The sequence below is a fragment of the Bos mutus genome, chromosome 11 (genome assembly GCF_027580195.1).
Source record: "Bos mutus isolate GX-2022 chromosome 11, NWIPB_WYAK_1.1, whole genome shotgun sequence".
Classification (NCBI taxonomy): Eukaryota; Metazoa; Chordata; class Mammalia; order Artiodactyla; family Bovidae; genus Bos; species Bos mutus.
Window position 1 is genome coordinate 93,260,693 of NC_091627.1, and position 18,353 is coordinate 93,279,045.

Sequence of the window (18,353 nt, forward strand, 5' to 3'; positions counted from 1 at the left end):
CAGGAAAATAATACTCATCTAAAAATTTTTGTTTTGAAAGTAAAGTTTTTATAAAAATATATTGTTTATGTTAACATAGGAGTTTTATTATTAAATAATATTTTTAAAATTCTATATTAGTTTCTTCTGTGGTAAATATTGATAAATTGAATACAAATGCTCTTTGGAGTCCTCTCAGTTTTTAATCCTGTAAAGGGATACTGAAATCAAAAGTTTGAGGATCTCTGGTATAAGAGAAGCTCACTGAATAAAGGATCTTCATGTGAATACCTTTTGAGTAAAGAATTAAAGACTAATAATTTTTTTGTATGTATTTGCCACCTGTTGGCCTAACAGTGGCTCAGTGTGTTAAATATTTGGGCAGTTGAGGGGTTATATTATTTTTTTATAAAGTTCTTTTCAATTGAAGTAGTATTTGTGTACTTTTAATAGATAGAAAAAAAGCATTAGAAGATGTAATACAGCGATCTGGGCATGAGTCAGAATTCAGTAAACAGAAGCATCCTGAAGCAGTTGATAAAGGACACTCACCAGCACAAAAACTTAAAACTGGCAGTGGAGCAAAGACATCAGTTAAATCTACAAGTTCTGCAAAGAGTGATTCAAATATAGGAGGACATTGTACTCGTTACAAATCAAAGAATCTTGAAGATGATACCCCATCAGAAAGTAAACAAATGGCTGATAAAACTGTTTCTCTGCAACGTAAGGTCAGTACTTCTTTGTTAGTGAAAGTAGAAGTGTGTACCTTCACTTGTTAATATGACAAAGAGAAAACAAAGTTGTTCAGAATTTTTAATTTTCATATTTTTGAGGAAATTGTGATTTATTTTGATACGAAATATTTTTTTATTGATTTCTGTTTTGAATACAGGAAAGGTCCAATAATTAAAGTCTTATAGATTACAAATATCAAAATTGAGAACATTTTGATGGTTTGGTGTTTTTGGCTGACCACACTGATCCATGTTACAAGTTTTGCTCTCTGATTGGGGAAATGGACGTAATCAGTAGTATTAATGAGTTTTTGTAATCTTTGTTAGTAATCTATGAGTGACTATCTGCTGAGAATCATTTTTAATCTGTTTTATGTTTTTTTATAGTATAGTTCAGAAGCTACTTTGTTGCCCAGTGTAGAATACTAGTCTGTTTTCTGGGTACTAATAGGTGTATTTTATAACATTAACAGATCTTCAAGTGTTTAGGTATACATTTCTCTTAACATTGTCTTAACTTTAAACAATTACAGTTCCTTGCCCCCATAGAGCTTATATTTAATAGGATGAACTTACAGTAATCAACCTGATACTACAGAATTTTGAAGAAATATTGAGTATAGGGAATTAATTTTGAAAAGGCTAACTGGTTCTGTAACATTCATTTTGTTTCTAGATTTCTAGATGGCAGTAGTGGAACTTTAAAAGTTTTTTTGAGTCAATTTTTAACATAGGTGGTAAATAATAAAGTATATTCAAATTGTATATATGAATCTATTAAAATACTATGTCTATCTAGATATTTTTTAAATTATTACAACAGACTAAATAAAGCTGTAACTTCAGCTTTACTGATGATGTGCCATCCAATTTTGTATAGAAAAGTACTCTTTACTAGTTTTGGACTACTTCATAGGTCTGGTTTGTTACGAAATGCTTCTTGTACAGAAAAGAGCATCTGTGATTGGTTGCCTGTAAACTGCCCACTGTTGGGTTTGAGTGGTAAAATATAAAACATTTCTTCCTGCTTTTCTTAGTATTTCAAAAAGTTTTTAAATGTTCTAAAATATTTGTATAAGTAGAAAGTATAAGAATTATTTATATTTATAAGCAGAAAATATATTTTAATAAAAAAGATTGCTTAATGTACTAGGATAAATGGTAGAAAAATTATATTGGGAATTATTGTAACTATACGTTGTCACTTAATTTGGTTTAATTTTCATTCATCTCAAAAATAGCTTCGGAAGGACCAGTCTTCACATTATGGTCCTGTTCTTCTGATATCTGAATTACCAGAAGATGGCTGTACTGAAGAAGAAATTAGAAAAATATTTCAACCATTTGGAAAGGTTAATGATGTCCTGATTGTTCCATACAGAAAGGAAGTGAGTTATTTTGTCTGTTCTAAAAAGTCATAATTTTGTTTTATAAAGACTTGTCAGATCTTTCAGCTTTTACTCCATATACAACTGTTACTTGAATTATGTAAATGTTTGGAATTGAATGAACAGGGTTCCTAGATACTGCTTTATATCCTTTACAACAGCACACTGTTTTTTTAGACGAGTACACTTTTCTTTGAAGGGCCAGATAATATTTTAGGTGTGGCATGTCATAGGATTTCAACTATTTTGCTCAGCTATACAACTCTGTTGTAGTACTTAACAGTTATAGATGATATATAAATGAATATGCGTGGCTGTGTTCAAAAAAACTTATTTGCAAAAAAACAGATGGCAGGCCATAGTTTGCCATTCATTGCTTTAGCACTTCAGTGAGGTGATGTTAAAAAAAAAGATTTTGTTTGTACAGTATTTTTTACATTTGAATTGTATTTCTGTAACTTACATAGTAAAGTTCTATAAACTCTACAAACCCTGGAGTAAACAGAACATGAAATTAGGAGGTAAAACAAGGGAACATAGTTGGTATAATTTTCTTTGTTGCAAGAAACCTTAAAAAGTTCAAATTTAACGGCAGCTAGACTAGATCCTGCCTTCTTTCCTATTGTTCAGTGAGCCCTGCCTTCCTGTTTCTTACTCTCTTAAGATCTTGCCATGGACTGCTTCCTCCTTATCTTGGTAATGGTATAGAAATTCCATTAGGTTAAATGTCCATTTTGTGTGTGAAAACATCCTAAAGATCAGATTATACTTTAGCAAGAGGAAAAAGTGAAAGGAGGTAAAATCAACAGGACTTGAGGTAATTTCAGTTTTATATTCCACAAGGAAGTATTAAGTCAGAGAATTTTAAGGTAGATTTTTGACTTAAAGTATAATATGTTTCATTTTAGGCTTATTTGGAAATGGAATTTAAAGAAGCAATTACTGCAGTCATGGAGTACATTGAAACAACACCTCTTCTGATAAAAGGGAAAAGTGTGAAAGTATGTGTTCCAGGAAAGAAAAAGTCACAGGTAAACTGAATTTAGTTCTTACACAGTTGATTGTTGTTTAGTTTAATTTTTTTGAAGTATGTTATATACAGAGAAGTGCATAAAACTTAAAATGTTAAAAAAAAAAAAAACTTAAAATGTTAACTCCATAGACTGTGTATGAATTCACATACACTGAACTTAACTTCGTGTATGCATGTGTCTGTGTATGTGTGTGTGTTAGTTGCTTATTCGTGTCTGACTCTTTATGACCCCATGGACTATAGCCCAGTGGGCTCCTCTGTCCATGGAACTCTCCAGACAAGAATACTGGAGTGGGTAACCATGCCCTCCTCTAGGGGATCTTGCCCACCCAGGGTCGAACCCACGTCTCATGTCTCCTGCATCGGCAGGTGGATTCTTTACCACTAGCAGCACCTGTGAAGTCCCATATGGGTTTCATCAGTTCAGTTCAGTTCAGTCGCTCAGTCGTGTCTGACTCTTTGCGACCCCATGAATCGCAGCACACCAGGCCTCCCTGTCCATCACCAACTCCCGGAGTTCACGCAGACTCACGTCCATCGAGTCAGTGATGCCATCCAGCCATCTCATCCTCTGTCGTCCCCTTCTCTTCCTGCCCCCAATCCCTCCCAGCATCAGAGTCTTTTCCAATGAGTCAACTCTTCGCATGAGGTGGCCAAAGTACTGGAGTTTCAGCTTTAGCATCATTCCTTCCAAAGAAATCCCAGGGCTGATCTCCTTCAGAATGGACTGGTTGGATCTCCTTGCAGTCCAAGGGATTCTCAAGAGTCTTCTCCAACACTACGGTTCAAAAGCATCAATTCTTCGGCACTCAGCCTTCTTCACAGTCCAACTCTCACATCCATACATGACCACAGGAAAAACCATAGCCTTGACTAGACGAACCTTCGTTGGCAAAGTAATGTCTCTTGCTTTTGAGTATGCTATCTAGGTTGGTCATAACTTTCCTTCCAAGGAGTAGGCGTCTTTTAATTTCATGACTGCAGTCCCCATGGGTTTCATAAATGTTTGCTAATTCTGTTACATTGGTATTTTCCCCTACTGGATTGCTTGCCAAATGGCAAATTGCTTGCCACATTGTAAACAATTAAATGGTAAGCAGTAGAGTAGGGGAAAATACGTAACAGAGTTAGCAAACATTTATGAAATCTCTGGCTAGGTCCAAACCACAACCTTGACTACATCCTGCAAGCCCCTTGCATGTTTCAGTCACTTATTTGGAAATCAAACCACGTTAAGACTTAAACATTTTCCTCATTCTTTCAAAGTTCTGTGTGGCATTACTTGGTATGAACATACCATGATTATTTTATCAGTTCCCTTGTGGATTGCTTTTTAGGTTATTTCTAGTTTTTCATTACTATAAACAGGACTTCAGGTAACTTTCTTGTATATGGCTTTCATAGGCCTTTATTATGCATTTTGAGATGATGGCTATAGTGGACTTGCTGGGTACTAGGATATACTGTAATAAGAAATGTTGGATCACCTGTTAAATAGCTGTAACAATTCACAGTCTAATAATTGATGTGAGTGCAGGTGTCTCTCCATTATAAATGACATTTTATTATTTGCAGTTTTAAAATCCAGTATGTAAAAAATGGTATCTAGTTTTGATGATCATCTTTAATGTTGTGTTTGAGTTGCTTTTTTTTAAATGTGTTTATCTATTGTAGTTTCTGGATTTGCTATTCCCACAAGGTTTTCTATATATGTATAAGGTATTTTAAGTTGCTGGTCTGTTTCCTGTTTAGCGAAGTTGCTTTAGTGTTTGTTGCAAGCTGGTCTGCTGGTGCTAAATTAACTTAGCTTTTGTTGTTGTTGTTGTTCAGTTGCTAAGTTCAGAAGCATGCCAGGCTTCCCTGTCTTTCACTGTCTCCTGGAGTTTGCTGAAATTCATGTCCATTGAGTTGATGATGATATCTAATCATCTCATCCTCTGCTGTCCTCTTTTCCTTTCCCCTTCAGTATTTCCCAGCATCAGGGTCTTTTCCAGTTGAGTTGGCTCTTTGCATCAGGTGGCGAAAGTATTGGAGCTTCATCTTCAGCACCTATTCTTCCATTGAATATTCAGGATTGATTTCCTTTAGAATTGACTGATTTGATCTTGCTGTCCAAGGGACTCTCAAGAATCTTCTCCAGCACAATTCAAAAGCATCACTTCTTCAGTGCTCAGCTTTCTTTATGATCCAACTTTCACATCCATACGCGACTACTGGAAAAACCATAGCTTTGACAATACATACCTTTGTTGGCAAAGTGATGTCTGCTTTTTAATACACTGCCTAAGTTTGTCATAGCTTTCCTCTCAAGGAGCAAGAGTCTTTTAATTTCATGGCTACAGTCACTGCAGTGATTTTGCAGCCCAAGAAAATAAGATCTATCACTATTTCCATTGTTTCCCCATCTGTTTGCCATGAAGTGATGGGACCAAATGCTTGATCTTAGTTTTTTGAATGTTGAGTTTCAATCCAGCTTTTTCACTCTTTCTTTCACCCTCATCAAGAGGCTCTTTAGTTCCGCTTTACTTTCTGCCATTAAGAGTGGTGTATAATCTATATTTCTGAGTTTGTTGATATTTCTGCCAGCAGTCTTGGTTCCAGCTTATAATTCATCCAGCCCAGCATTTCGCATGATGTACTCTACATATAAGTTAAGTAAGCAGAATGGCAATATACAGCCTTGTCATACTCCTTTCCTAACTTGGAACTGAACTGTTGTTCCATGTCTAGTTCTAACTGTTGCTTCTTGACCTGCATACAGGTTTCTCAGGAGACAGATGAGGTGGTCTGGTACTCCCATCTCATTAAGAATTTTCCACAGTTTTTTGTGATCCACTTAGTCAAAGGCTTTAGCATAGTCAGTGAAGCAGAATTAGAAGTTTTTCTGGAACTCCCTGTTTTTTCCATGATCCAGTGAGTGTTGACGATTTGATCTCTGGATCCTCTGCCTTTTCTAATCCCAGCTTGTACGTCTGGAAGTTTGCAGTTTAGGTACTGCTGAAGCCTACCTCGAAGAATTTTGAGCATAACCTTGCTAGCATGAGAAATGAATGTCTTAGCTTTTGCTTGTCTATAAAGCTTCTGATTTCTCCATCGAATCTGAAGGAGAGCTTTGCTGGGTAGAGTATTCTTAGTTGTAGGTGCCTCCCTTTCATCACTCTAAATATAATTGTGCCATTCCCTTGTGGCCTGCAGAGTTTATGCTGAGAAATCAGCTGATAATCTTATGGGTGTTCCCTTGTTTGTTATTTGCTTTTCCCTTGCTTCTTTGAATATTTTTTTTCTTTGTCTTTAGTTTTTCTCAGTTTGATTACTGTGTGTCTTACCATGTTCCTCCTTGGGTTTATCCTGCTTGGAACTCTCCTTCCTGGGACTCTATGTGGACTTGGATGACTTTTTCCTTTCCCATGTTAGGGAATTTTTCAGCTATTACACTAGTATTTTCTCAGGTCCTTTCTCCCTTCTCCATTTGGTACCCCTATAGTGTGAATGTTGGTGTGTTTAACGTTGTCCCAGAGTTCTCTTAGATTGTCTTCATTTCTTTTCATTCTTTTTTATTCTTTTCCATGGCAGTGATTGCGACCATTTTGCCTTCCAGGTCACTTATCCATTATCTGCCTCTCTTACTCCACTATTGATTCCTTCCAGTGTATTTTTCTCTGCAATTACTGTATTTTTTTTTTATCTCTGTCTGTTCTTTAGTTCTTCTGTATCTTCTTGCATCTTCTTGATCTGTGCCTCCATTCTTTTTCTGATATCATGTTTCATCTTCATCTTCACTGTCATTATTGTGAATTCTTTTTCCGGTAGTAGGTTGGCCATCTCTACTTCACTTAATTATTCTTCTGGGGTTTCATGTTTCCTTCTTCTATGACATATGACTCTTCTCTCATTTTCTCTAACTTTCTGTAACTGGTTTCCATTTCGTAGGCTACAAGATTGTAGTTCTTGCTTCTTCTGTTGCTCTCTGGTGTATGAGGCCATCTTAAGCGACTTGTGCAGGCTTTCTGATGAGAGAGGCTGGTTCCTCCCCTGCTGTAGACTGAGCTGCGTTTTGTCCCTCGCTTGGGCAGGGCCATGCTGAGGGAGACTTAAGTCTGCTCATGGGTGGGGTGTGTTCCTGTCCTGTTGGCTGTTTGGCTTTGAGGTGACCCACCACTGAAGTTTATAGGCTGTTTGGTGGAACTAATGCGGGCCTCTAGAAGGACTCATACCAATGAGTACTTTATAGAATTGCTGCTGCCAGAATCTTTGTTCTGCAGTGGGCTACAGCCATCCCTGCCTTTGCAAGATCTTCCTTTAGTAGGCAGGTGGGTCTGACCAAGTCTCTATGGGGTCCTGCTTTTTTCCCCTGAGTCCTGGTGCACACAAGACTTGTCTGCTCCTTTCCAAGAGTGGAGTTTGTGCTTCCTCCAGCCTTGTGGAATTCCTGCAGTCAAATCCTGCTGGCCTTCAAAACCCAATTCTCTAGGGACTCCTTCTCCTGTTACCAGACTCCAGACTGGAAGCCTGACACGGGGCTCAGAACTTCCAATCTTGTGGGATAACTTCTGTGGTTTAATTGTTTTCCTGTTTTGTGAGTTGCCCACCTGTTGAGTATGGGATTTGATTTTAACATGATTGCACCCCTCCTGCCATCTCATTGTGGCTTCTCTGTCTTTGGATGTAGGGCAATTTTTTTCTGGTAGGTTCCAGCCTTTTTTTTTGGTCACTGGTTCTTCAGCAGTTAGCTGTGAGTTCGGTGTTTTCCTAAGGAGGTGAGTTCATACCCTCTGCTCCACCAACTACAGTATTGCCTTTAATTTATCTTTTTCAGTTTTTTTTAATTGAAGCATAATGTATTTACAGTGTTATACCAGTCTCTGCTGTACACAAAGTGACTCAGTTCAGTCGCTCAGTTGTGTCCGACCCCATGGACGGCAGCACACCAGGCCTCTCTGTCCATCACCAACTTCCAGAGTTTACTCAAACTCATGTCCATTGAGTCGGTGATGCCATCCAGCCATCTCATCCTCTGTCATCCCCTTCTCCTCCTGCCTTTAATCTTTATAAGCATCAGGGTCTTTTCAAATGAGTCAGTTCTTTGCATCAGGTGGCCAAAGTATTGGAGTTTCAGTTTCAGCATCAGTCCTTCCAATGAATAATCAGGACTGATTTCCTTTAGGATGGACTGATTGGATCTCCTTGCGGTCCAAGGGACTCTCAAGAGTCTTCTCTAATACTGCAGTTCAAAAGCATCAATTCTTTACTGCTTAGCTTTATAGTCCAACTTTCACATCCGTACATGACCACTGGAAAAACCATAGCTTTGAGTAGATGGACCTTTGTTGGCAAAGTAATATCTCTGCTTTTTAATATGCTGTCTAGGTTGGTCATAACTGTTCTTCCAAGGAACAAGCATCTTTTAATTTCACGGCTGCAGTCACCACCTGCAGTGATTTTGGAGCCCCCCAAAATAAAGTCTGTCACTGTTTCCATTGTTTCCCCATCTATTTGCCATGAAGTGATGGGATCAGATGCCATGATCTTAGTTTTCTGAATGTTGAGCTTTAAGCCAACTTTTTCACTGTCCTCTTTCACCTTCATCAAGAGGCTTTTTAGTTCCTCTTCACTTTGTGCCATAAGGGTGGTGTCATCTGCATATCTGAGGTTATTGATGTTTCTCCCAGCAATCTTGATTCCAGCTTGTGCTTCTTCCAGCCCAGCATTTCTCATGATGTACTCTGCATGTAAGTTAAATAAGCAGGGTGACAGTATATAGCCTTGACATACTCCTTTTCCTATTTGGAACCAGTCTGTTGTTCCATGTCCAGTTCTAACTGTTGCTTCCTGACCTGCATACAGGTTTCTCAAGAGGCAGGTCAGGTGGTCTGGTATTCCCATCTCCTGAAGAATTTTCCAGTTTGTTGTGATCCACACAGTCATAGGCTTTGGCATAGTCAATTAAGCAAAGTAGATGTTTTTCTGGAACTCTCTTGCTTTTTTGATGATCCAACAGATGTTGGCAATTTGATCTCTGGTTCCTCTGCCTTTTCTAAAACCAGCTTGAACATCTGGAAGTTCACGGTTCACATATTGCTGAAGCCTGGCTTGGAGAATTTTGAGCATCACTTTACTAGCATGTGAGATGAGTGCAATTGTGCAATAATTGGAGCATTATTTGGCATTGCCTTTCTTTGGGATTGGAATGAAAACTGACCTTTTCCAGTCCCATGGAACCGCTGAGTTTTCCAAATTTGCTGGCATATTGAGTGCAGCACTTTCACAGCATCATCTTTCAGGATTTTAAATAGCTCAACTGGAATTCCATCACCTCCACTAGCTTTGTTCAGAGTGATGCTTTCTAAGGCCCACTTGACTTCACATTCCAGGATGTCTGGCTCTAGGTCAGTGATCACACCATCGTGATTATCTGGGTCGTCAAGATCTTGTGTTGTTCTCTTGTGTTGCTGGAAGAGTGACTCAGTTATTCTCTTATATTCTTTTCCATTATGGTTTATCACAAGATATTGTATTCTCTGTGATGTACGTTAGGACCTTATTGTTTATCCACTCTAAATGTGATAATTTGCATCTACCAACCCCGTACTCCCAGGCCATCCCTCTCCCTCCCCCCTCCACCTTGTCAACCCCAATTCTGTTCTCTGTGTCTAAAAGTCTTTCCATTTTACAGATAGGTTCATTTGTGCCATATTTTAGATTCCACCTGTGTGATATCAGGTGATAATTGTTTTTCTCTTTCTGACTTAACTTCACTTAGTGTGATAATGTCTATAGTTGCATCCACGTTGCTGCACTTGGCATTTCATTTTTATGACTGAGTAGTATTCCACTGTATTTATACCATATCTTTGTCCATTTATCTGTTGGTGGAAATTTAGGTTGTTTTTGTGTTTTGGTTCTTGTGAATAGTGCTACTATGAACATAGGCGTTCATGTGTCTTTTTGAATTACAGTTTTGCCTGGATGTATTCCCAAGATTGCTGGATTATATGGTAATTCTATTCTTAGGTTTCTGAGGAACCTTCTTTTTGTTTTGCATTGTAGCTGTACCAGCTTACATTCCCATCAGCAGTGCAGGAGATTTCTCTTCTCCACATCCTCTCCACATCCTCTCCAGCATTTGTTACTTATAGACTTTTTAATCATGATCATTCTGGCTGCTGTGAGATTGTACCTCATTGTAGTTCTGATATGCATTTCTGTAATGTGATGTTGAGCTTCTTTTCATGTGCTTACTGACTATTTGTATATCTTTGGGAAAATATCTGTTGAGGTGGAGAATTAACTATTAAGATCTTTTGCCCATTTTTTGATTGGGTTGTTTGTTTTTTTGTTCTTGAGTTATATAAACTATTTGTATATTTTGGAGTTAAGCACTTGTTGGTCCTATCATTTATAGAAATTTTCTCCCACTCCATATCTTGTCTTCATTTTTTGTTGTTTTTGTTGGGTTTTTCTTATAGTTTTCTTTGCTATGCAAAAGCTTGTAAGTTTTATTAGCTCCAATTTGTGTTTTGTTTTTTTTTTTCTTTTCTTTTTCTTTTTATATCTATTGCCTTGGGAGACTAAGCTAAGAAAAACGTTGGTACCATTTGTATCAGAATGTTTTTGCTATGCTCTATTTTAGGAGTTTTATAGTGTTAAATAAAACTAGACACTGAAGGTGGCAGAGCAGAAGGATATGAACTCACCTTACAAAAACGCCAAAATATGTTTTAAGTCTTTAAGCCATTTTGAGTTCATGTCTGTGTGTTGTGAAAGGGTATGTTCTAACTTTGTTTTTTACATGCAGCTGTCCAACTTTCCCAGCACCACTTGCTGAAGAGACTGTCTTTTTCCCATTGTTTATTCTTGCTTTGTTCATTGGAGATTGACTGTAATTGTATAGGTTTATTTCTGGGCTCTCTATATTGTTCCAGTCATTTGCATGTCTGTTTTTGTACCAGGTGCAAACTGTTTTATTTACTGTAGCTTTGTAGTATTGTCTGAAGTCTGGGAGAGTTATGCTTCCTGCTTTTCTTTTTTCCCCCCTGACAATTGCTCTGGCAATTGTGGGTCTATGGTTCCACATAAATTTTTGGATTATTTTACTTCTGTGAAAAAATGTCATGAGGGGGTAATTTGATAGGGATCACATTAAAATCTGTAGATTTTTCTGGATAGTATTTCCATTTTAACAGTGTTCTTTCAATTCAAGAGCATGGGCTATTTTTCTGTTTCTTTGAATCTTCTTTTATTTCTTAATATTTTATAACTCTCAGCATGTAAGTTTTTCACTTCCTTGCTCAAGTTTATTCCTAGGTTTTTAAATTTTTTTGGTGAAACTTTTTTTCTCGTGGAAGGTTTCTTTTTTTTTTTTCGGTTTATTTATTTTTAATTGGAGGATAATTGCTTTACAGTATTGTGTTTGTTTCTGACATATATCTTTTGGTGAGATTTTAAAGGACATTCTCTTTCTGATATTTCATTGTTACTGTGAAGGGAATGCAACCAATTTCTGAATGTTAATCTAGTATCCTACTACTTTGCTGAATTCATTTATTAGATCTGTTCGTTTTTATGTATAGTTCTTAGGGCTTTCTATATATGTATCATGTCACCTGCATATAGTAACAATTGTACCTCCTCCCTTCCAATTTGGATCCTTTTTATTTGTTACGTAATAGGAGTTTTTATCTTGAATGGATATTGAATGCTTTTTCTGCATCTGTTGAGATGATCATGTGGTTTTTGACTTGTTACTGTGATGTGTTACGTTGATTTGTGTATGTGTTGAACGATACTTGTGAACCTGGGATGAATCCCACTTGGTCGTGTTATATATGCATCAATGATCCTGACCTGTAATTTTCTTTTTTGGTGGTTTCTTCCTCTGGTTTTGGTATTAGAGTGATGGTGGCTTTATAGAATGTCTTTGAGACTGTTCTCTCTCCTTCAGTCTTCTATATTCTTCTTTGAGAGAATTTGCCTATGATGCCCTCTGGTCCTGGGCTTTTTTTGTATTGGAAATTCAGTTTTGTTTACCCTTTGAAAGAACCAGCTCTTGATTTTGTTGACTTTTTTTCCCTATTCCTAATCTCTATTTTATTTCTCCCCCACCCCCATCTTTATTTCCTTCCTTCTTCTGACTTTAGGTTGTTTGTTTATTTTTTTTTTTAATTCTTTTGTGTAGTAGATTAGGCTTTTTACTTGGGATATTTTTCTTGTTTTTGATGAAGACCTGTTATCACTATGAACTGGTCTCTAAGAACTGCTTTTGCTGGATTGCATAGGGCTTCCCTGGTAGCTCAGACGGTAAAGCGTCTGCCTACAATGTGGGAGACCCGGGTTTGATCCCTGGGTCGGGAAGATCCCCTGGAGAAGGAAGTGGCAACCTACTCCAGTACTCTTGCCTGGAAAATCCCATGGATGGAGGAACCTGGTGAGCTACAGTCCATGGGGTCCCAAAGAGTCGGACACGACTGAGCGGCTTCACTTCACATAGATTTTCTATGGTTGTGTTGTTGTTTGTCTCACGGTACTTTTTAATTTCCTTATTGAACCTTTTTTTTTTTTTTTTAAGTAGCATGTTATTCAGTCTCCATGTAATCTTTTTTTTTTTCTTGTTTCCTGTGGTTGATTTCTCGTTTCATGCCATTGTGATCTGAGAAAATGCTTGAAATAATATCTGTACCCTTAAATTTGTTTAGGTTAGTTTTGTGCCCCAGGACATGTGGTCAATCCTAGAAAATGTGTGTGCACTTGAAAAATATGTATATTCTGTGGGGTTTTTTTGGATGCAGTGTCCTGAAAATACCTATTAAGTTTTACTTTTCTGTTGTAACATTTGGGACTTCTGTTGCATTTTGATTCTCTGTCTGGAAAATCTCTCCACTGATGTGAGTTGGGTGTTACTTTCCTACTATTGTCTTCCTGCTGATTTCTCCCTTCATATCTGTTAGTTATTTATGTATTTGGGTGCTCTTAAATTATGTGCATATTTGTTGATGAGTGTAAAATCTTCCTCTTGTATTGATCCTTTTATCATTATATAGTGTCCTTTATCTTTGTAGCCTTTGCTTTAAAATCTGTTTTGTCTGATATGAGTATTGCAAGTCCTGCTTTCTTTATTTTTGCATGAGATATCTTTTTCCATGCCTTCACTTTCAATCTGTATGTGTCCTTTGCCTTAAGGTGGATCTCTTGTAGGCAGAATATGGTAGGCTTTTATTTTTTAATCCAGTCTGTCACTCTTTTTTTTTTTTTTTTAATTTTACACATGATAGTGTATATCCCCTCTTCGGTTTTAAAAATTAATTAATTTTTGGCTGTGCTGGGTCTTTGTTGTGTGTGGGCTTCTCACTGTGGTTTCTTCTTTTGTTGCTGAGCACAGGCTTTATGGGTTTGGGTTCAGTAGTTGCGGCACACAGACTCGTTAGTTGTGGGGCCAGGCTTACTTGCTCTGTGGCATTTGCAATCTTCTAGCACCAGCGATCGAACTCGTGTCTACTTCATTGGCAAGCAGATTCTTATCCAGTACTCCACTAGGGAAGTCCTACTCTATGTCTTTGGATTGGAGTATTGACATTTAAAGTAATTATTGATTCATGTATTTATTTCTATTTCTTTTTTTTTTTCCTTTAAAAATTTTGTTGAAATATAGTTGATTTACACTTTTCATTAAAAAAAATGTTGAAGTGTAGTTGATTTACATATTGCCACACCAAACTGTATTTTCCAGTTGATTCTTTTCTTCTTCCCTTTTACTTTTTGTGATTTGATCATTTCCTTTTATTCTGCCTCTCCCTTCTGGCCTGCAGTATTTCTGTATTGAAGTCAACTGATAGCCTTCTGGAGGTTCCCTAGTAATGAACTCTGTTTTTATTTTGCTGCCTTTAGAGTTCTCTCTTTATTTTTAACTTTTGCCATTTTTATTATGTCTTGGAGTAGGTCTATTTGGGTTCATCTTGTTTGGGACCTTCTGTGCTTCCCGTATCTGGATATATTTCCTTCTTTAGGTTTGGGAAATTTTCAGCCATAATTTCTTCAAATACATTTTCAGTCCCCTTTTTTCTTTCTTTTTCTTCAATCTCTGCATAGACTGGCCTGCTTTATATTATTACCCCATAGGTCTCTTATATTGCCTTTTTTTTTTCATTTGGCTTTCTGTCTGCTCTTTTGATTGGGTGCTTTCCATTAGTCTGTCTTCTAGGTCACTTATTCTTTCTTCTGCATTATTCATTTTGCTATTTACTGCCTTGAGCTCAGCTTTCATCTTGGCAAATGAATTTTTAGATTTTACTTAGGTCCTTTTCACAGTTTCTAGTTCTTTTTAAATAATAATCTGTATTTCTCTTGATAGCCTTTCTTAATTCCTTCAGTATTTTCATTATCTCCTTTTTCAACTCAGTGTCTTTTAGACTGAAGAGTTTTGTTTCATTGTTCCTTCAGGGAAATATTCTTGATATTTTAACTGAGAGGGGTTTCTCTGCTTCTCATTTTCCTTGTACTTCTCTTAGTCCAAGAGTTTAGGAGAAACAACTGTCTCATGTTGTCTTAGAGGGCTATTTATAAGCAGGAACATCCCCGTATAGCTTTTTTGGGTTTTAATATTTTTTTGGTGTGAAGGCTGGTTTTGATTTGGATGCTTGCTGTCTCTTTCGTCAGCATGTGCTGGTTGTTACCACCTTGATAAGGGGTATGCAAGTGCACAGATGCTCGACTGATGTAGGTTCCCAGGAAGGTGGGGGCTGCAGTTGTGTTCCTCTGCAGTGACAGTGTTATTCTGCAAACCCCCAGAGAGGTGGGGGCAGTGGTTGGCATTGGGTCATGAAACCCTTGGCAGCAGAGGCAGGCCTCACATGCTCCCAGGGAAGTTGACCCTGAGTGCGGACTCGCAGCAGTGGCAAGCCATGCAAGTTCCTGGAAAGGTGGGGCATTGACTTACAGATTGTTTGTGGAACTCTTGGCAACGGCATTGGCACCAGTCTGTGCCTACCCCTGGAATCTGAGATGGCAGCTATGACTTGCACCCAGCCCTGGAGTTTGTGTGGGCCGCCTATGAGCATATGGAGAAAGAAGCTTCTGTGACACCCCTCTCCTCTTGCGCCCCCTCACAGTGGTCCCTTGTCTCTCTGAAGAACCTGGGCTTCTTCTTGGACTCCCATCAGTTGTGGTGTACTACCTCGTAGCCCCTTCAGACTGTCTTCACACAGCCAACTCCAGTCCTGTCCCTTGGGCCTGACCTCCAAAGCCCAAGCCTCAGGACACAAGCTCCACCTGCCCTAGTGGTTGAATGGACAAGCATCTTAGGCTGTGGGGAGCTGACCAGCATCAGCAGTCTGTTCAGGTTTCCCTTGGCTTTGTCCTCTGCACCTCTGTCGCTGAGCTCTCCTCTGAGGCTCTATTTCCCCCCCTCTCTGTTACAGCTGATCTCATCAGTGAGGGGACTTCCCAGTGTGCAGAAGCCTTTTCCTCTTTCACAGCTCCCTCCCAGAGGCACAGGTCCTGTCCTGATTCCTTTCTTTATTTTCTCTATTCTTTTGCCCTTCCCTGTTATGTGGAGATTTTCATGCTCCTTTGGAAGTCTGTCTTCTGGTATTGTTCAGTAGATGTTCTTTGTAAGTTGGTCTACATGTGGATGTACTTCTGATGAATATGTGGGAGGAGAGCACTGCATCCTATTTCTCACATTTTTCTATTGGGTTATTTGCCTTTTAAAAATTTTTCATCTGAAGGTGTTCATTATCCTAAGAAACTAATTTTGTATTATACATGAGAAGTATTTTCTTTTAGAATGTTGCTTATATGATACGTAAAGTTTTTTTAATTTTGGTGCACTCCAGTTTTACTGCCTTTTTACTCTTAATGGCTTTTTTCTTTTATTTTAGAAGACCTTTATACCAATGCCAGAAAGATATATTTCCATTATGTTTTAAATCTATTATTTGTGATACAGTGTGTGAATGATATGACTGTTTGCAAAATGGGTAACCAATTAACCCAACACTATTTATGCCTCATTTATCTTTCCTCATTGATTTGTAAAGCTGTCTTGTGTATAAACTACCCTATACACATAGAGCTGTTTCAGTCTGTTAATTTTCATATGAATGCTATGTAGTTTAAATTTTTCTAACTATAGTTTTATAATACTTGCCATTTTTCTAATAGAATCATTTTTCTTTGTTTTCTCCTTCCATGTATTTTTGCTTAAACATTTACTCCTACGTATTAGATTTAAAATCCGTTTGTTCTCTAAAAAACCTTAATGAGCGTTTAATTGGTACTGTACAGAATTTGTATTGATGTATTTACAGTACTAAATCTTGCTGTCCAAAAATAGGTTTTATTCCTTCATTTATTTAGGTTTCATTTTGTGTCCCTCAGCGAGTTTTTACATTTTTTTCCCATAACGTTCTTTTGTATGTTTCCATAACATGCATTTTGGAAGAAGTGTTAATTTTTATTTATTTGTATATGTCATAAATATTCTTTCAATTGCTATTAAAAGAGTTTTATTTTTTATGTTTTCTGGTTAGTTATTATTGGAGTAACCCATCATTCTGGTTTACTAATATTAGGTACATACATGCCCATCTCATTGTCCCATTGTCCTAATTTGAATAATTATTACATGGTGACCGTTGTCATTACCAATTTAGAATTTCTTTCATTTTCAGTTAACAGAAAACTTCTCCAATGGTTTATTAAACAAATAAGAGGTTTATTTATCTTATAACAGGAAATTGGCTGGTGGGTGATCTGTGGCTGATACAACAGCTCTAAAATATCTTCAGGAACCCAGCCTTTTGATTTTTCTAATTCACTGTCATTAGCATGTACTTTTTCATCCTTTTTGTAAGATGGTTGTTGTACCTTCTGGTATTATTTCAATCTTTCAAACAGAAAGAAAGGAATGTGTCAGGAACACAATGAATTTTTAGTGTCCCTCTACCCCCCACACACACTCCCAAGAAGGAGGAGTTCCCCAGCAACTTCCACCTACTTTTGATTTATCAGAACTGTGACACATATCCTCCTCTATTGCAGAGAAGAATAAGGGGAAGCAAGAATTGAATGCATAATTTAATAATTTAAACTTTATTTTGAGACATTTAAATGTTATTCAAAGTTTTCAGCAGGGCTTTGACAGTGAAATCGATGGATTTGAAAGATTCATCAGGAAGTGATCTGCAGAATGAATTAGTAGGGCAGATGACTCTGAAGGCAAAGAAAGCTTAGCATATTGATTAAAGGAAAGAAGAGAAAAGATCACTGAAATCCAGTTAGAGCACTCATCTAGACAAGCAGACTACTCTAACAGTTTGGGGTAGATTAGTAACCTTGAGAATAGAAAGAAGAAATAGCTTTTATACCATTGACTCTCAAGCAGGACTAGCTGATTATTAAAGTTTTAAATGTGAGATCAATATTTTTTAATTCTAAAATGTTTAATCTGGGAAAACGACTGAGTAGTGATACATTTAGGGTATTATAGTATTTCAAACAGATTAAAATAATTCTCTTAGATGACTTTTTTATAAGGTTGGTAAGGCAGCAGTGCAAGTTGAATAGTTCAGTCATTAACTGTTTTTGATTTTCATAGTAAAGAATGGCCTAAGTATCAGCACTGAAAACTAGAAAACATGCCATCTACCTGTCACAAACATTGATGTTCTTCAGTTAAATATGGTTTGAGTGGTGCTGAATTAAAGCCTTTGAAGATTTACTCATGACCTCTCTCTTGTGGTTGACCAGAGGGAACCCCCAACAGAACTCTGGTTATGGCTTCTTCAAGGTTAGAAGTTTATGGGACAATCTTTTGGCCTGTTACCACAGCGGAAGACATTAAGTTTTCCTGTCAGAGCAAGCACAAAATAGACTGGAAACTCAAACTAGGAAAAAGAATGTCAGCCTTATAGCTTTCTTGGTCTACATCTTAATTTTGGCATGAATAGTTAAAACCATGACAAAACCTTTCTGCCTACATTTGATGTTTCATGTTAGGACTGCCTTGGACTCTGTGATTCAGAAAATACTCTCTTCATTTTGCTACTTTTCGGAATCAGTAATAAAATGTTAGAGAAAAGATAAAAACTTTCTACAGCCCTGTATTACACCTGAAGGATTAAAGTATGGTTCTGCACAGTTCTGGTGACAAACCTTGTCTAACAAATAACCATGTGTTTAATTACAAGCCAGCATAGACATGAGTCTTTAACAATGATTCTT

The 18,353-nt window shown here is 37.4% G+C and overlaps 1 protein-coding gene across 1 annotated transcript in view; it reads left to right on the forward strand.

The window, feature by feature from the left end:
• Positions 1-18,353, forward strand: part of ZNF638 (zinc finger protein 638) — a 147,910-nt gene that overhangs the window by 84,690 nt on the left and 44,867 nt on the right. The window contains 3 exon segments of the mRNA XM_070379784.1: positions 433-710; positions 1,958-2,104; positions 3,013-3,135. Coding sequence (XP_070235885.1) covers positions 433-710; positions 1,958-2,104; positions 3,013-3,135 — 548 coding nt within the window.